The sequence below is a fragment of the Lycorma delicatula genome, chromosome 10, assembly GCF_047948215.1.
Source record: "Lycorma delicatula isolate Av1 chromosome 10, ASM4794821v1, whole genome shotgun sequence".
In the NCBI taxonomy this organism is placed as follows: domain Eukaryota; kingdom Metazoa; phylum Arthropoda; class Insecta; order Hemiptera; family Fulgoridae; genus Lycorma; species Lycorma delicatula.
Genome location: NC_134464.1, coordinates 64,508,467 through 64,529,337, shown reverse-complemented (window position 1 = coordinate 64,529,337; position 20,871 = coordinate 64,508,467). Strand labels below are relative to the sequence as shown.

Below are 20,871 nucleotides of genomic sequence, written 5' to 3'. Positions count from 1 at the left end.
TCGGATGTACCAACTTCTAGAAAGTCCAAAATAACCTTCACATTTTTCTTGTCGTCTGCGGCAATGACCAACCCTTTTGAGTCTCTCTGATACTCTGAATCCTCAGGGTTGGCCTCTTGTCTCACAGGACAACTTGAAAGTCATCCTTCATCTCTTTGGTAGTCTTTGCCTACTGGACCAGTAAAAAGAACTCAAACTCATGCAATCTGCCGCATAATGTTCATCAAACGCTCTTAAAAGAGGACTGTAGCTCCCAGCAATCCCAGTAGCCCTCTGGAAATCTTGGACCACATAGCGCTTATTCCCACAAGCATGGATCCCTGACGGTCTAGCCCTCAGACCCTCATCACCAGACAACGATGAAGAATCATTGTGCTGAACCTCGGATACCATGTCACCAGAAGGTTTTACCTGCCTGGTCTTACCCCTGTCAGATGAATTGTTCGTATTCAAAATTTAAAAAAAAAAAACAACTGATAAATCAATTAAGTATAATAAACATAAAAAAACCAGAGCCACCAAAGAGCCAATGACAGGCTAGCAACAAATCTACAAAGGATGTCTGCTTAGCAACAGTTATGTGAAAAAAAAAATTAAACAAAGGAACAAAACAACACAAATAAGTAATAAAACAACACAAACAAATTAATAAAGTATAATACAGCACAGGCCCAGTCCCAGTAAGGGTGGTTAAACAAAACAACCACTTACTAACCTAATGATTAGGATAGCCTACAGGCTAGCCACCAATAAAAATCCTTAAATTTTGAAAAAATCATAGAGTTGCACCCTAAATTATTAGCACAAAACACAAATCCAACCCATGCAAAAAACATCATCCAATAAGAATGAATGGCGTAAATTGTAAAAGTTATAAACAAAATACAAATTTCACGGAACATATAAAAACTTACCTAACATGTCGGTGTTGCATGTGAAACCCTTTTAGATAATCTATAATTTTTAATATTTTCTCCGCTCTTTGCACCTTCTAGCACCTGTTTTAATCACTCCTCCTCTTTTTATGATATATCCCAGCCAACTAGCTTTCCTGCACTAAATTGTTCTGATTCAGTTTTTGTTTATTTTGGATTTGTTTTTATTTCTTTAATGGTTTACAGGTAAAACCTGGTACTGAGTGGATAGGAACTGGTGTAAACCCTGGTTTAGGACCGCCTCACCACGACAATGTGCGTAAATCACCACAAAATCCTGATGGCAGTGATTATAGAGGGCCACCTATGTATCATCAAAATCATCATATGCCAAATGGAAATCCTTCACCACAGGTAAAATTACAAGAAGCATCATTAGTTTAGTTTGGATTGTTGAGTCATTAATCTTTCGATTGTTTGGTGCATACGACGTCTCTTATCTGCCGTTTTCTTCCTTTTAGATATTTAAAACTTGTTGCTTTTTTCTTCAAGATTTACTATAGAAATTTGCTTTAGATACCCTGTCAAGTGTCATCTAGGTCATGTTAACTTATTGAGTGTAACATGTAATTTTTGTATTCTAGACATAATTGCAATATTACTAAAAAAAAAGTCCTGAGGTTGATATTCTGATTATCTGTAGCTAAGACAATCCATTCAGTTTGCTTCTGTTTTCTGCTTAATGTACTTCAGTTAAGTCTCTTAAGTTTTATTTATCCTGTGTATTGATTTTGTTTCTTTTTGAACAGATTATTCTTGGAAAAATAGTTTAAAAAGTTACAGAGTGTATAATTTGTTAGAAATAAGCATGATATACAGTAAAACCCATTTAAATTGGTACAGAACAAAAATAATTTATTTCTCTAATTGAATAAAATCATACTGACAAACATAAACTGAGTTTGCATGCAATATATTAGATATTAACAAGTTTATCTAAGCTGAAAGAGGATTTTGATGATTAGGTTAAATTTCTAATTCTACTTCATTAGTGCTGCATATGTCTAATGAAGAGTTGAAAACTTATCTTTTCTAATTGGATTAGTCTATTAAGTATTAATTGTATCTTGTTTAAGCGTTAAGGTATATCTTAACTAAGTCACTTTTTCTCTTGCTACATAAATATTACTTGAAAATTTTTCAAACATTATGAAATAGAAGTAAGTTGTTTTTAAGGTAGAAGAAAAGTTAAAAACAGTACAATTTACTGACAGGGGTGGGGAGGAGGTTCTGGAAAAATATTCAAGAGTTAGGTGTGTGACAAGTAATGTTTATAACTAGAAAAAGAATAGAACTTGACAAGAAAAGTGGTATTGTTTAAAATCATCATCTTCTGGAATACAGATAAAAACAACAATAGAAGGATTAAGGCTTTTGAGATTTGGATAAGGAGAAGGATGGAGAAAGAAAGAAAACTGAATAGTGTGAGGAATGATTTAGTATTGAACAGTATTAAAGAAGAAAGAGCACTTATGCAGGAAGTATGTAAAAGAAAAGGAATTCTGTTGGCCCATTTGGAAAGGAAATGGAATCTTGACATCTGCATCAAAAGGGTCAGTAGAATGAGAATGGAAAGAAGGATGAAATTAATAGATGAGGTGAAGATTGGTTACTACGAGGTTCAAAGGTAAAGGCTTGGGATAGGAATAGGTAGAGACATAGGGATGTAACAGATCTGCCTCCAGGCAGAACACCAGTTTATGAATAAGGATGTTGTTGTATTTCCTTGTCAAAGTAGATTCTTTTACTACATTAAGATGTTGTGTATCTATAATTCTGTATCTATAACTTATTGTACAATATTAAAGTGAATTTAATTTTTATTGTGAAATAGGTTTTACCACACGGTGGTAGTTTGGAAGTGCCAGCAGGTTATGCAGTTGGTGGTTATCGTCCACCTCATTCTCAGCAAGCTTCTACACTGGGTCCAGCTGCTCATGGTGGTCCACCACCAAGACCTCATTCCCAACAAGGAAGCACTCCTACCCAAACAGTACCATCTCATAATATAAATAAAGTATGTTAATTTTATTTATATTTTCTTTAATAATTATTCCAGAATAATTTACATTAGACTTATGTTTTACAAAATAATCCTTCTTGCATGTAGATAAGTTTGAGAGATTTTATTTTATTTCCCTCAGTTCTAAGGGCTTTTGCATGGTTTCTTTTAACTTTGCATTTGTTTTAGTGTTGTTCCTGATAAACCTTACTGAGTTAAAAGAACTTTATTATTATCTAAATTAGGATAACCTTGAATTGGCAGTAAATTATAATCCTGGAATTAAAGGTCCCCTGTTTATCCTCAACTATTCAAAACGTAAGAGTTTTTCTGTTAGAAATATTCCAGCAGAATTAGACATGGATTGTCTTTTTAAGTATGGGTTTTTTCTTAGAAGAGAAGAGTTCAATCTTTATTCACTTTAAAATTTATTTTACAGCATCCAGGACATTAATTTGTGTGCAGGTAATATTTTAATGTGTATTTTCCTTGTGTATTAATCTGTTTATTACAAACCAATATACATTATACTTACATAATTTTCTCTTTAATAAGTGTACTTTATTTATTTATTCGTGAAATATTAGGCTAATAATCAGTTATAATTACTGTAGTATTTTTTTATGAAAAATGAATTAATTCTGTAGCTTGTGAAAAATTCCAAGCCCAACTTGGATTTTAACTCAGAACCTTCCAGTTGAAAATCAGAAGCATTACTGCTCTATCACAGAGATTGGCAGTAATATTATGCATTAATATAATAAAATGAAATACTATGCATTTCTTTACAATCTGATGATTACTTTATACCTGAAACATCTGCATGAATAGCACAATTAAAAAGGGTAAAATGAATGAAAATTGGTTAGCTTACAACAGTTTATTGAAGCTCTTTTGAAGAGTGATAGAAGGTCAAGTAGCTTACTTGTATATTTACATACACAGCAATTGAGCAGCGAAGATTCTAGTCTCATAATAGAGTCTTAGGTTCAAGGCTCCATGTTATTATTTTTTTTAACTTTTTTCTTACATTTACACTAATGCAGATGATTTTTGTTTTATTTCAAAGAAATCTTTTAGGGACCTTGGCAATGTCATTATTTTTTATTTTCCATATTTCCTTCATTTTATTGTTGTGCACCCATTTTTCTTTCTTTTTCTATCTATTTTATTATACAGAGTTTTTATTATATATTATTTATAAGAATATGAAAAAAATCACGTATTTCTTTTTACTGTTTACTGTTTCATTTGAATATAAAAATTATTAATTATCAAATTTTGTTTTATAAAACTTGAAAAAAGATTAAAATAAGTATATTTAGTTTAATTTTTAGCTTGCCTGTTTACTATCTGAAAATAATTATATTTTAATTTTTTTTTTTTTGTTTTTTTTTTTTAATTTCTGTGTTGCCTACGAATTGTTACAGATGTACTGAAAATTAAAATAGATTTATTTATTTAATTTTTTTTTCAATGTTGTCTATTTGTTAATCCTTCATTCCCCATTTGACCCCTAGTCTCTTATTTTCCAAAAAAAAGAAGTCAATTAATTATTTTATATTCAAGTAAAATAATAAATAGTAATTGTGAAGATATGCAATTTTTCTCCGGATTCTTTTAAATCTGGAGATTTAAAAAAAATTGTTATTGTTATTTATAAGAACTATATAATAAAAAATTAACTGCATTATTGCATATTATGAAAAAAAATGACTTTGAGGTTTGAACCAAATAATTCTTGATTGTGAGGTCTTGGGTTCGTGTTGATGTCGAAGGACATCAAACATCAAAGAAGCACTATGGCAAACTGACCATCTGCCCTTGTTAGAATGACTTGTTTGAGAGATTGGGGAGTGAAAGTTCTTTATTATTCTAGTGCTGTCCAATTCATTTGAATTTAAGACTATTTTTAATATTCTAGTTCATAGTATTTTTTTATCTCACACATGTTAGTGTGAGATAAAAAAAGAATTAAGTTTTTGAAAAGATTTTCAGACATTTTTTACAGAAAAAAGTTGATTTACAGCAACAACTTAATTCTCTGATTTGTATATCCTTATTATTTTTAAATTAATTCAGTTGTGTTGCAGTGGTTTTTCAGCATTAAACAACATTTGACTGAAGTTTGTTTGTTTTTAAGTATTTAAATTATTATAATCATAATTACCGGTTAAATGTATTGGTTCAGAATCATGAAATATTATACAAAAATTTTTTTATACATATTTTCCTTGTCAAAATTAAGACACAAGACTCGCATACTTACACTACAAATAATAAGTGTTATATTTTACATTGAGTTTCCGTACTAATGATGGTAAACTGACTAATGTTAAAATTTGGAACACAGAACAACAGAAACATTGCACTTACTATATATACTGCATATGCCTTTCCCAAGAGGAATATCTTATTGTTTGTTAAAAACTACAGATTTATAGACTTTTGGTGGGATTAGCAAAAAATGTCTATAAACATAAAATAATTAAATTGTAATACTGAAAACAAATTTTCTGTGTAATGTTACATAATCCTATGCTTTGTTATGAACTATTTTTGGTCGACAGCAATGGTATGTGAAAAATTAAAATGGGAGCATAAATTATTTTCCAAGTATCTTCACAGTGAATACTTAGAACCTTTAGAGTTAGAACCTTTTGGTAATTTAATCCAGAAAATTCTTATTAATGCACGTTTTTAATTCAGTTAAGTACACTCTTTCTTCTCTAGCTAGATGCACTCTCTTAATTACCTCTATAGCCAAAGAAGCTCACTTGTATCTGCTTCTTCGGGGACAAGTTGTAAAAATAGATTTGCAATTCCATATAAGAAGATTTAACTCGAATGAGATTTTAATTTAATTTTTTGTGTTTATTAGGTAATTTTGATTTTGTATTACTTCATTAGGTAAACATATTTTTATTTGCCTTTTTGTTACATTTAGTTAAATCACAGTGGTGAAAATGGTGGAGGCGGTAGTGTCGGTCCCCCAATTAGAATGCCTGACCAGAATCAGAATGTTAATAAAACACCGCAACAACAACAGCAACTACAGCAGCAGCCGCAGCAAGGTAGTAACATGAATGGTGCTGCAACTGCTGTTAACAGTAATAATAATATTAATAGTAACAATAGTAACCAAAATCAACAACAGATTGCAGCTGCGGGTGCCAAACAACATCATGAACAACAACGTATTACACACGAGCAGGTATGTATGGGGTATTGTTTTGCTTTATTTTGTGTATTGTTTTTTTTTCCGTATATTTGTCTATTTTGCTTTAATAAAAAACAATTTTTAAAAGTGTTCATTTACTTTTTATTGGTTGTATCAACATTAATTTTCTCAGGATTAAATTCTCTACAAGATTTGTTGTTAAATCTTCCACATTTATTAGTCATTTAACAAAGCTATTGTACTATAAGCCTAAAAAAAACTTGTTTTCGACACTGAATTTTGTGTTTTACATCCGATATCTTAAAAACTACTGGAGTTACAGTTCTAGGACCTGTTTTATCTTATTTCCCAACTCAAATTACATAATAAACTACCACCAAGTTCACTCCTTAATTTGGGTCCTAAAAATTATAATAGGGCTTCTTTTTATTAGAAAGCTGAAATATTGGCCAAAATCTTTCAAAAGGGTAAGTCCTATAATCTCCTTATAACCCCCTGAAGTTGAAAAGAGGCCCAAAAAACAATTGTTTGTCCTGAATACAAACAAACACAGAATAATAAAAAAAATGGTGAATAATACAGACCTCTGACAAACACAGTGTGAAGGTATCTCTCAAAAAATGATTATTTGCCCCAAATCCTAAAAAAAATTGATATACAAAGAAAGTGTTTAGTGTTTGCTACACTCAAACTTCTCTAAAACACAATTCTTTCCTTCAAACACAGAGAAAAGATTATTTAATAAATTAACGGTGTAAAAAGTTGAAAAATATTATAAAAGTTCTCTTGCAGCATAGCTGTTTCAGTTACAAAATAATAAATAGAAAAATAATGTTACTCTAAATAGATGTTGCTCTTAACGCTTCATCAGTAGATTTCTTGTTTTTTTTCTTCTAAACCATCTTTCTATTATATTTTGTTTCAATTATTAAATAATAAATAGCAAAATAGTTTAAAAAGTATTTGCAACAATGATATTTATGACCCTAAAAATTACACTTAAGTAGAATTGCCTGTATTTGGTTTTTACAACCAAGAAAGAAAAACAATTATGTTTGCTAAGATGGAAGACAAAAAGAAAAGACAATCTTCGACAGATGAACATAGAATAAAACAAACCCCATGGCGAGTGAATTTTTCAAGTTTTTGCACCACTTAGTTTATTAAATAATTTTTCTCTATGTTTGAAGGTAAGAATTGTTTTTTAGAGAAGTTAGAAAGTAGCAAATAGCATTCACTTTTTTGTATATAATTTTTTTTTTGGATTTGGAACAAATGATTGTTTGAGGAATACCTTTACCATTTTTTTATGTCATTCTGTTTTTGTTGTTATTCAGGACAAACAATTAATTGTTTTTTTTGGACTCTTTAAACTACAAGTGATAAAATTAAAAATTTTAAAAACCCACAAAGCCATTTTGAAGAAACACATCTACTGCAGCACCCTGTGGTGGCTTACAACCGTTAAACTAATCTGAGGTGAACCTCGTTAACCTGCTCCGAGGTGATACCTATTCTAGATAATGCAAAAAAACTGTATCAAAATTGGCCCAGTTGTTTTAGAGATGCACATCTACTGCAGCACTCTCTGGGAGCTTATAACTATATAAAACATGTTTAAGATCTTGCTCTGAAGTGATTCCTATGTAATGCAAAAAAACTGCATTGTCAGGGGTAAAACACAGTGTTTTTAGATTTATTGTGCTGTTCACTTTCGTGATGTATATGGTGATATGATATTAATAAAAAAACAATGTTTTTAGATCAGTTTAATAAAACAGTCAATACAATATATAAATATTACTTTTAGATAGTTGATTTCCTTACATTTCCAGCAATGTCTAATTATATCAACAACAAAACTGTTGTTTTCAAAGACGAAAATACTATTTTCCTGGCAAAAACAGTAAGTTTCCACCACTACACTACATACGAGGTGCGACAATAAAGTAATGAGACTGATGTGAAAAAAAAATGTTGCTTACCGTTTCAGTCATGTTTAGTGTTGTCTCCTTCAAAGTAGTTCCCCTCTGATTGCACACACTTATTCCAGCGCTTCTGCCATTGATGGTAACATTTCTGGAACTCATCTTCTGTAATATCCTCCAAGGCCCTCGTCACAGCTTTTTGGACATCTTGTGTTGTTTCAAAATGGTGTCCCTTGACCGCCATTTTGACTCTTGGAAATAGAAAAAAGTCGCACGGAGTGATATCTGGTGAATAAGGTGGCTGTGGTAGTACTGAAATTTGTTTTGAGGTTAAAAATTGCTATACTGACAGAGCAGTATGGGATGGCGCATTATCGTGATGCAGAATCCAATTATCAGCAATGTTGGCATGGACACGAAGAACTCATTTACGAAGTCTTTCTAAAATTTCTTTGTATTAAAATCTGTTAACTGTTTGTCCAGGAGGCACCCACTCTTTATGAACAATTCCCTTGGAATCGAAGAAGCACACAAGCATGCATTTCACTTTGACTTTTGACTTTGACATGCGAGCTGTTTTTGGTCTGGCTGATCCCTTTGAGCACCATTGCGAACTGTGGCGTTTTGTCTCTGGATCGTATTGAAAAAACCAACCTTCATCACCAGTGATAACACGGTTCAACAAATCTGGATTGATTTCCGTTTGCTCTAACAGATCGGCTACCACATTTTTCCGTGTTTCTCGCTATTGTTGTGTGAGATTTGTGGGGACCATTTTTGCACAAATCTTTCTCATACCAAGACCTTCAGTTAATATTAGACGAACCATTTCTCGATTGATGTTGAGTTCTTCTGCAATCATTTTCACTGATAATCTTCGATCAGATCGTACGATTTCACGTACCCTAGTTAAGTCGACATCTGTCCGTGAAGTTGATGGTCGTCCAGTGCGGTCTTCATCTTCAACATTTATTCTGCCTTCACTAAAAATTTTATGCCACCGAAAAACTTGAGCTCTTGACATAACCTCCTCTCCAAAAGCCTTCTGAAGCTTACCATAAGTTGTAGCGTTTTCACCCAATTTAGTGCAAAAAGAAATGGCATACCGTTGCGCAATATTTTGCGGTTTCATTTCTGTGACGAAAGACGCAAACACGTGTTCACTTATTACAGCACAACTCACGACTGAGCAGTTGCATCAATGTGCCGCTTGGACTAGAAGTAGCTTATAGACCAAGGTCAATGATGGTGTGCCTACGCAAGCTGCAGGGTTGCCACATTTTGCAAAGAAAAATCAGTCTCATTACTTTATTGTTGTGCCTCGTATACTCAACACTCTACTCTCCACTACTACACTATACTCACACTTTGATTACTTTCAATTCGCGTGATTTGAAATTCTAAAATGTGTTAAAACAGATGTAATCACAGTATGTTTTGTTCAGAAATTTTTATTTGTTATAAATTTTTATGTAAAAAAAGTGTCTATTAAAGTGAATATAAATAGGGAATAATGTAATAATTTTTAGTGCATTTGCTTTGCTTAGTCTGCCCAATTTTAAATATAGTAAATTGAAACAAAAATAATTTTGATGTAACTTAAATTTATTACTTCCATTTAACTGGAAATTACCTTATCATTGACCAGCTGATAGTAATTTAGCTGTAATTCTTCTGTGTTTCCCTTTCATCAGTAATACATAAAAAATATAATTACTTTTACTGTTACTTTTGTTAATAAATAATTATTATTCATTATCATTATTATATTACATTCATATTCTATTACATTTATATGTATAATTTGTTAAACAGTTTTCTCATAATATCTTTTTGCTATATTTGCTAGTAATTTCTGAATCCTTTTGCCATCTGCCAAAATGTAGACTGAAAAATGGTGGATTTATTTTTGTTTGCTTGCTGTCAATATATATATATATATTACATTAGCCAGTAAATGATTGAAAAATTACATTGCATTATTTATAAATTAGAATATATTGAATACAAGTTTCCAGTTGAAAATTTGATAAAAATTTATAGTCTTTTATTCTATTTCAGTTGCACTCTGAATTGGAAAAATTGTGGTACATGGAAAACTTACTATATTAAAGTATCTGACTTGCTGTGAAATCAAGATGGTGGATGTTAATTTAAGTTGTACATTGATAGTAATTTACAGTAAAAAATTTGTTTCTTGAGTTTTGCAAGTGGTTGGAAATTTTTATAATCTTATTTGCCACATCTGCATAAATAAAATTTAATTTCTTCAGTGAAAAATCCACATAAAATTAGAAAAAAATGTGCAACCATACATCTATATCCTTATAAAATTAAATTACTGTTTGTAAAATTATGAAAGTAAAGTTCAGTTATTTAAGACATAAACTGCTTAGTATTTTTTTTATTTATTTTTGTTTCAGTTCAGGGCAGCATTGCAATTAGTTGTAAGTCCTGGTGATCCTCGAGAGAATTTGGAACATTTTATGAAAATAGGAGAAGGTTCTACTGGAACTGTATGTACAGCTAATGAGAAAACAACCGGTAGAAAAGTTGCTGTTAAAAAAATGGATCTGAAAAAACAGCAAAGGAGGGAATTGTTATTTAATGAGGTAAATTAGTTGTAAAATTTTTAATTATGTTTTATATATATTAATACAATGTTGTTCTTTCCTGCTAATAATATTTCATCAAGCAGTGATTAGCAATACTCTAAACACTATATTTTCTAATTTTTTTACATATACTTTCAGGTTGTCATTATGAGAGATTATCATCATCCAAATATCGTTGAAATGTATGAAAGTTTTCTTGTTGGTGATGAATTGTGGGTAGTGATGGAATTTTTAGAAGGTGGTGCATTAACAGATATTGTTACTCATGCTAGAATGGATGAAGAACAAATTGCTACTGTCTGTAAACAGTGTTTGAAAGCATTAGCATATCTGCATTCACAGGGTGTTATACATAGAGATATTAAAAGTGATTCAATATTATTGGCTGCTGATGGAAGAGTATGTATTAATTTTTGTTTATTTTTTAGAAATTAATCATTCTTGTTCATGTACATAGACTAATATTGTATTTTTAAAAAAAGTTTAATTCTTTATATAAAAATTCAGTTCTATTTTACAAGGATTATAGTACTTAAATACATATATATATATAAAGATTCAAAGTTTACCTACTTATTAGTGATCTGATGTGACTCATTTTAATTTAGGTTATAATTTACTTTAAATGGGATGGGTAGAGAATCAATCATATTATATTCCCTGAGGCAGGTCCCTAGCAAATGTCTTCAATGAAACTTTTGAGTTTCTGTTATCATTTCTGTTTGAAACTTTTGAGTTTCTGTTTCTGCTACCATTTCCTTTTAATTGACTATCATTTTTACCACTTTCTATCCTCTTTTGTACCTTCTATTGATACTTCTAGCAATTAAGCTTCTCTCAGAATATGTTACAAATAGTTTTTTTTTCTATTTTGGACTATTTTTATTAAGCTTCTGTATATATATTTTTATTTATTTGTTCTTTTTTTTATTAAGTTCATGAGGAACCTTATAATCCTTAAATGCTCTATCATTTTAAATATATGTTTACTCACATGTTTGAAATTCAGTATTGACTGTGCTTTGCAAAACTCACTAGCTGCTTGTAGATCATTCAAAATTTTTTTCCAGAATGTCTGAGATCTGCTTGAAATTGAAATTGTTCTTTAACATTCAACGAATGTCAGTTAAGGCCGGTATTGCTTAGAAGCCTGAAAACTCCCAGTCATACCTTGTACGATTGACTAAGCAAATTTTTTTCCATACCAATTTCTTATTTGTCAAGTTTTATTTATGGGTGAACTTGCATATAATGTCTGACAGACTTTCGGCATTCACTCAGAAATCTCTTTGCCAACCTCTCTATGTTGCAATATAAATTCATATTTTTTTTTGTGTTGTGGACTGAATAAAACCATTAATATAGTATGTTTGTGTTTGTATACTTGGTACATATTAATAAACTGGTATTTGTAGCTGTATGAAATTATACAGGTTAGAATTAAATTCATCATGCACAGTACACATTATTTTCATTACGTATTACCATTTCTCATGTTTTCTGTGTTTGGGCAATTCATTTTTTTCTTCTCTCCTGTTTTAAACCATTTCCTTAAATTGCTCTTCTTAAATCACAGGTTTGAAGCTCTACTGCCACTTTTTCTGTTTTGTCTATCTTTGTATATCCCTTGTTATAGTGGTACCTCTTTGTATAGGTGTTACTTTAGCAAATTTTGCTATTTTTCAACTTATTGTGTTAAAACCATTTTGAAAACCACCTTATTAAGTTTACACTAATCTTCAAGGTTTGCAAAACCCTCTTTTATAGGCTAACATTTCCTTCCTATTTTTTCTTATCCTTGATATTCTTCCTTCTGTTCAAGGAAACAGTAACCCATGGAGTAACTGGATCCTTAGTTCAGCTTAGTCAGTGGCTTGAGCGTAAGCTCTATATTCACTGGTTTGAGGTCTCTTGTCCTAGCCTTATGTGGTGAATTAGTGTCGGAGTCTACAGTGCCTAATGCTAAAGCTGTATCTCCTGTACCTGTAATCTAAATATTAAATTTATAAAAATTTGGTGAATAATGTTTTACATGAGAGTTTATTGAGAAGTATAAATTGCTGGTTTTCTTTCAGTTGATTTGTTTGATGCACCTGGCTGCTGCTTACTGGTCATTTTAACTGTATATTAAGGACTGTGGTTTTGTATAAATCTTTATTAAATGGATTATAATCCTGTTTGGTGTGCTTCAGTGAAGTTTTTAGTAAGGACAGTTATTAATCCTTCTTATATCTTAGTCTGGCATAAATTACCAATACTGCTTTTTACATGATTGTTCAGTCAATTTAGTTTTTACACAATGTATGTGGACTTTATTACTTTCTTCATTGTAATATCATTTTTATCAGCTCTTGTGGTTATTTTTTAAATTCTGTTAAAAACAAATATTTTAATTTTCAGGTGAAGCTATCTGATTTTGGATTTTGTGCTCAAGTTTCTCAAGAATTACCGAAAAGGAAATCACTTGTAGGAACACCATATTGGATGTCACCAGAAGTTATATCACGTCTTCCTTATGGTCCTGAGGTTGATATTTGGTCTTTAGGTATTATGGTCATTGAAATGGTCGATGGCGAACCTCCTTTCTTTAATGAACCACCACTTCAAGCTATGAGACGTATAAGAGATATGCCTCCACCAAAGTTAAAGAACACTCACAAGGTATGATTTAAAATAAAAAAATTAGCAATTAGCGTTATATTGATGTAAGCTGTAAAAACATTTAAAATTCCGTTTGACTAATATCGATTAAAGATTCTTAATGCATTTTCTTTTTCTGTACTCGTTAAGCATATTCAGTCCATGCCTTAGTGTAAAAATATTAAATCCCATATAATAGCTAGTATGTATGATTTGTCTTGTTAGATGTATGACTTGTTAAATTTGGGTTGAAAAAAATGAATGTTAAAAGTAAAGAATTATTTATAATAATGATCTTTATTCCACTTAGTTTGCACCAGTGCTAGGTTTACCTAAGTTTAAATGTAAGTTATGTACTATACTTACTATTATATTTATGACAAGAAAAAGTTTATCCTTTAAGAGTTACCTTTTACTTCTTAGCTATATAATTATATATATAAAACTACAATTGCACTGTATAAGAGAAGGTTTGTTATTGGTTCAAATTTTGCATGTTGGGGTTGACAGGTCTTGAACATTTCATGACTTCCTTTAACTGCTAAACACAATTGTAGCATAGAAAATTGTGGAAGGATGTACGAGATGTGATAAAAAAATACGGTGAATTAATTTTTATAGCGGCAACTGCCGACGCTACATCCATATGCTGTAATTTGTCCAATAGCGTGATCAACTGAGACAGGCAGGGACAAGTTGTAACACGTTCGAGCTTGCCAGTCAACTGCCAGAGCCGCTAGAGTGAGATTGTGTTTATCGTGTCTGTCGCGCAACATGGATTTTGAAAATCATGTGTCAATTTGCACCGAGTTGAAGGGTCGTCTTCATGCAGATCCGGACTTCATGGCCAAAATTGTAACTAGAGATGAAAGTTGGGTCTATGGTTATGACCCTGAGACCAAAATGCAGAGTTCCTAATGGAAAACCAGTTCATCTCCTCGCCCTAGAAAGGCACGCCGTAAAAATCCAACAACATCAAGGTCATGCTCGTTGTTTTTTTTTATAATGAGGGCATAGTGCGATCAGAGTTCGTTCCAAGGGGAACAACTGTAAATTCTGAATTTTATAAGGGTGTATTGCAACGTTTGCAAAATGACGTACGAAGAAAGTGACCAGAAAAATGGACCAATGGCTTCCTTCTTCGCCATAACAACACGCCGTGTCACACCATACTTCTCATTCGTGAGTCTTTGGCCGAAAAAAGTGTTCCTCATCGGATTTAGCACCATGCGACTTTTGGCTCTCCCCAAAAATTAAAACTGTGCTTAAAGGAAAACGTTTTGAAACCATTGCTGACATTGAGAGGGCCACGACCGAGCAGCTGAAAGCCCTTCCGAAAGACGCCTTCCAGAAATGCCTTCAGTCATGGAGTCAACGTTGGGATAAGTGCATTGCTAGCCAAGGACAGTACTTTGAAGGAGATTAAATCGAATTCTATGTAACCTTATTACTTTTTTTAATAAAAAATTATTCACCTTATTTTTTTATCACACCTCGTATGTATGTAAATATATGTGTATGTTGACCTGTTTTCTGTTTGATGTCTATACCAGAGAGACCAATTTGGATGAAAATTGCCTTGATGATATAGGGCATTGATGCAAGCGACCACGCAGATACGGACCTTTATTGATCCCATATTTCAAAATTTTACTCAAAGGGTAGTAAATTTTTTCACATGATTTTATGCCCCTTAGATAGTTAAGATACTTTGCGATAATATTTGGTCTTATTCTGATAAAAAGGTAGGAGCACAACAAAAACCTTTTTATTTTTTTGTGATTTTTGGATTCAAATTTATATTCTTGTTCTATTTAGATGATTCAATTACATTATATGCCCCTAATTAGTATGTATTTGGGCAGTTTCATTCAGGGATGGGGAAAATTATCAATTGTTTTGGCTCTCTTTCATCAGTTATTGTTTTTCTTGATATCTTTAGATTGAATGAACTGATTTTAACAATTTTCTACATGTCTTCTATATAATTCATTAATGACATTTAAGTTTGATTATAATTGGTCAAGAGCGGTGGGGAAATATGGTCATTATGGGCCTCATATGCCAAAATTTTATTTAAAGGAGTAGAGAATTTTAAATTCTCTGTACTTGCATACTTACATACTTTAATTTTATTCCCAAATAGTGGGTCAAGTTTATGCAGTTCTTGCTGCCAAGTTCTATAGTTTTCTCAGAAAATCTGGAGTTAAGTGATGCTTTGACCTTTTTTTTTTATAAAGCTTATATTTTATTTGTTTTACTTTTTATAGAGTTTTATGAAAGGTAATTTTATATTAAAACTTATTCTTTTCTTTGATATTAAATTATACTATCGCAAAAAAAAAATCTTTCTTTGAAAAGTTGAATCTTAAATCACTTAATTGCAAAAGTTGAGTTTTTTGTACTGAATTAAAAACTTTTTTCAACATTACTGTTGTTAATTTTAGATTATTTAATCTTTTAAGGACCAGACATTTTCTTAAATTGTAGGAAACCATCAACTTAAAGTATTATACTAGTAGCTTATAACTATGACAACTACATATGTTATAAATAGAAGCTTGCACTAATTTCGAGTATTAAGCATAATAAAATTAACTACTTTCATCACTTTAGCAGAACCTTTCATAAAAGCAGCATAAATGTTAAAGAACAGTTTATATTTATCTATATATATAAAAATCAATGTTTGTTTGTCTGTCTGTTCCAACTTAACTCGAGATCTACCAGACAGATTTGTCTAAAATTTTGCACACCTACACTTTGAAGCCCTGCGGTGAGCATAGGCTAATTTTTTTGGACATCCGACATAACAAAATTTCACAACAAAATTAAAACACTTTATTTCTTCCTTAAAGTTTATTTAATTTTCAAAATGACTGATTTTCAAGAAAAATTTAATTTTTAGCTAACATTTTTTTGAATTGATTAATTTTGAAAAGGGCTGAGGTTTTAACGTACAATTATTCCTAAGTTTCAATTGATTTAGTGCACATGCATATGTAATTTTTACGATTCATTCATTTACAATTTTTAACAGCTGCTTAAAAACATAAATAAATAGCTGCTTTTGTTTATCATGTGTATGTTACTAATTTAAAGTGTGTAAAGTATTTAACTGCAATCTTTTAAATTCTGTGATCTTTTTTCAAAACATCATACCATGCCTAAAAGACATTCTTCAATTGGGAGAAATACAAAAAAAAGCACGTATGATGAAAACTGTTCGTGTGGTGGAGACTGAAGACGAAAGACAGTCAAGATTGGAAAGTGACCGAATACATACAGCCCAATCCCGTTTGACTGAAACAACTGAGCAACAGGAAATACATTTAGAAAGTGACAGAATACGCACGGATCAATCCCGCTCGACTGAAACAACTGAGCAACGGGAAATGCGATATGCCACCGTTACTATTTGTGTGACTGACTGCACCTGCCTCCGGTTACTTGACTAATAAATATAAAATAAAAAGATTGACTACCACGGGAAACGCAAGTAACCATATAGCGCGAGCAAAGCTGCGACTGGGAGCTAGTACATTATTTTAAAAAAAGTCAATGTTTTATGTACATTTATTACACATTTTCTAGTTTACTACTAGCACACATGCTTGACTAGTGACATCCTCCATGGCAGCCTTCACCACATCTTGCACAAAGTCTCCTGATCTTCTTTTATCTTTACTGGAACAAACAGTACAGGTTTTTTCTTGTTTTCCCGGTAATCTTATTGATTTTGCTTCTCCATGGTTATCACCATCACCTCCAATATGCCTAGTACATGTTGCACTAGACTTTGCACGTTGCTGTTCTTGAAACCAACATGTTGCCACTTCCTTAACTATGGATACAATAAACTGGTATCTTGCATTGATTTAAAATTTTCTTTGGCACAATTTGTACCCAATTTAATTGGGTTTTGGTAAAACTATTATTGACCATATGAGAGAAAAAACAACTGCTAAAAAAATAATGGGTGATCAATCAACTCTCAGATGGTTTTAAGTTGTTTAAATATATTTTTCATTTTGTAGAAATAGATGCCTGCTGTTTCTCTGGATAGTAATTATTATACCAGGTATGCAAATATGAAACTGGAATTTTTGTATACAAAATACGTGTTTATTGTATGAAAATTATAAAAAAATATTTTATTTGAAATATTGTCCATCACTATAGCTATACATTTTTCCTATCTCTCTGACAATTTATGAATGCCACGCCAAAAAAACTGTTGCTCTTTTGAGGCAAACCATTTTCCTACATTTTTATAAGAAGTGAAGCGCTGCTTAGCAAGTGCAAATAAATAGCAGTCGAATAGAGGCAAATCTGGTGAGTAAGCTGCATGTGAATGTATTTCCCAACTGAACACCTCAGTCATTTCCTTGACTGGTTTTTCTGTGTGTAATGGTGTATTATCATGAAGCAAAATCACTTTCTGTTGCCTTTTTTGATATTCTGGTTGTTTTTCACGTAATGCTGGATTCAAATCGATAAGTAGCGTTCAGTATTAACGGTTTTGCCAGGTATTAACAGCTCATAATAGATCACACCCTTCTGATCCCACCAAACACAAAGCATTGTCTCCATAGCGATTTCCCTAGCGATTCCATAGCAATTTGGCCTTGAAATTTGCCATGAAAAGGTTTTTTAAACCTTTTAAATGCTATTTCTACAGCATGATAAATATATTTAAACAAATTAAAACTATCTAAAAGTTGATTGGTCACCTATCATTTTATTTAATTAAATACTATATAACAATGTTTAGTCCTTCATTTCTATACCTTGGTTTTCTTTTTTTTTTTTAGTTCTAGTTGTTTATTTTTTAAAATTTTTTAGCAGTAGTGTTTTTTAATTTTTGTAATTTTTTTACTATTTAATACTTTTAGTGACTATCAAGAAAAATTCATAATTCAAATACTTATGGATATTACATATTTAACATACTGAGCGAAATGAGGAAATTGTAAACATTTCAATTTATTTATTTAATTGGCATATACCAATCTAGCAATTTTAGGCCTCAGATTAATAGTAGAAGGAAGATTAAAGAAAAACAAACCAACATACTTGGCGTTTATAGACCTAGAAAAGGCATTCGATAACGTAGACTGGAATAAAATTTTCAGCATTTTAAAAAAGTTAGGGTTCAGATACAGAGATAGAAGAACAATTGCTAACATGTACAGGAACCAAATAACAGCAACAGTAATAATTGAAGAACATAAGAAAGAAGCCGTAATAAGAAAGGGAGTCCGACAAGGATGTTCCCTATCTCCGTTACTTTTTAATCTTTACATGGATCTAATGATGTTAAAGAACAATTTAGATTCGGAGTAACAGTACAAGGTGAAAAGATAAAGATGCTACGATTTGCTGATGATATAGTAATTCTAGCCGAGAATAAAAAGGATTTAGAAGAAACAATGAACGGCATAGATGAAGTCCTACGCAAGAACTATCGCATGAAAATAAACAAGAAGAAAACAAAAGTAATGAAATGTAGTAGAAATAACAAAGATGGACCACTGAATGTGAAAATAGGAGGAGAAAAGATTATGGAGGTAGAAGAATTTTGTTATTTGGGAAGTAGAATTACTAAAGATGGACGAAGCAGGAGCAATATAAAATGCTGAATAGCACAAGCGAAATGAGCCTTCAGTAAGAAATATAATTTGTTTACATCAAAAATTAATTTAAATGTCAGGAAAAGATTTTTGAAAGTATATGTTTGGAGTGTCGCTTTATATGGAAGTGAAACTTGGACAATCGGAGTATCTGAGAAGAAAAAATTAGAAGCTTTTGAAATGTGGTGCTATAGGAGAATGTTAAAAATCAGATGGGTGGATAAAGTGACAAATGAAAAGGTATTGCGACAAATAGATGAAGAAAGAAGCATTTGGAAAATTATAGTTAAAAGAAGAAACAGACTTATAGGCCACATACTAAGGCATCCTGGAATAGTCGCTTTAATATTGGAAGGACAGGTAGAAGGAAAAAATTGTGTAGGCAGGCCACGTTTGGAATATGTAAAACAAATTGTTAGGGATGTAGGATGTAGAGGGTATACTGAAATGAAACGACTAGCACTAGATAGGGAATCTTGGAGAGCTGCATCAAACCAGTCAAATGACTGAAGACAAAAAAAAAATACCAATCTAAACTTATAGATTTTTCAATCGATTGAGTTCCTTGAGAGACTTTTTATTGTGCGGATCATTCAGCAATTTTCTGGAATCCAAACACCTAATGGCCAAACTTTCCAATTGTCTCTTGTGACCCAATGCTATGTAGGCTTTATGATCCTTGGCAAAGATGTGAGTGCTCAGATCTGTGACAGCTCTATTTAGTGTAGTCCCTTGTAGTTTATGATTGTTACAGTCCAGTACAATATTTGTGACAGCACATGACATTCCACTTTATCTTATTTTCCTAAAGCGTCAAATTCCACAATAGGGAGCTTGATCCCCAATCCAATGCTGACAGCATTATCTCTAATCATACTGTCATCAAACTCTACAAAAATCGTTCATGGGAGCTCATTGGGCTCAAGCTGGTCTTGGTGTAGCGCAAACCACTTGATCTTTCTGAGCATACCAGTTAATTTTTTTCTGGTTTGGTTTTATTGTGATTTTGTATTATACTAGCAAATACCCCATTTGAATTTTGAAAAATCAGAAGATTGGTTGTAAAGGTATAACAACATTTCCGATTAACCGTGGTCTGTTAGATCGAGAGTGTACCTGATGCGTGCAAAAGTTAGCCTTTAACCTAATAAGTACCATGTTTGAATTTTGAAAACTGGACGATTGTTTCCAGAGACATTATAAGAGCACCCCATTGCACCTCCCAAAACACCACCCCCAGGGGTACCTTGTTTGTTACCAGCTGATGGTGATTGGTCTAGCCTCACATGAGGTGCTCGTATCATCTCACCGCTCTGCCTCACATGTAGTCCTCGTGAGAAGCCCATTATTAAACATAATTTTTTTTAATATTATTTTATTTTATTTAACATAAATTTAATTCTATTATTTTTGTAATATTATTCATTTGATTATTTGGATCATTCACTTCAAACCCAGCTAACACAGTGATAGAGGTTCACAGTTCATTAATCAATTCATTAATGAACTTTTTATAAAAATATTATAAATATTTATAAATATTTTGAAAAATATACCAGAATTGGAGGAGATAATCTTTCATTTTGATGTTACCGTATTACTGGCATATTTGTTAGTTTCTTTTTCCAATAATTTTACCAAAGGAACAGTAAAAAACTTTGAAATCATCAGTATAAACTTTGAAATCAGCTTAGCATCTGTTGGAGGGCAGTTTTTAGGGCAAAATCTTTCATCAAAACTAAAATTATGGTCAAATGTGAAGGTACCTTCCACTTCTTCCACACATTTTCAAAATCACTGTCATCAGAATCAGTCAAAGCTTGCCTAGATTTATCATTGTCTAGTCATTGTTCGCTTGCGTTTTGTTTGACATACAATAACTTCATCTTTCCATCTGCATCAGTAGTGTTTACAAATGATCTTGAATTTTCCCTGAA

General features: G+C 31.7%; 1 protein-coding gene across 4 annotated transcripts in view; it reads left to right on the top strand.

The window, feature by feature from the left end:
• The window catches only part of mbt (serine/threonine-protein kinase PAK mbt), a 62,368-nt gene that overhangs the window by 28,822 nt on the left and 12,675 nt on the right, over window positions 1–20,871 (top strand). For all 4 annotated transcript variants that reach the window (XM_075376965.1, XM_075376968.1, XM_075376967.1 and 1 more), the window contains exons 4-9: window positions 1,122–1,289; window positions 2,770–2,952; window positions 5,885–6,151; window positions 10,470–10,658; window positions 10,800–11,060; window positions 13,062–13,322. In XM_075376965.1, coding sequence (XP_075233080.1) covers window positions 1,122–1,289; window positions 2,770–2,952; window positions 5,885–6,151; window positions 10,470–10,658; window positions 10,800–11,060; window positions 13,062–13,322 — 1,329 coding nt within the window. The remainder of the gene's footprint in view (window positions 1–1,121; window positions 1,290–2,769; window positions 2,953–5,884; window positions 6,152–10,469; window positions 10,659–10,799; window positions 11,061–13,061; window positions 13,323–20,871) is intronic.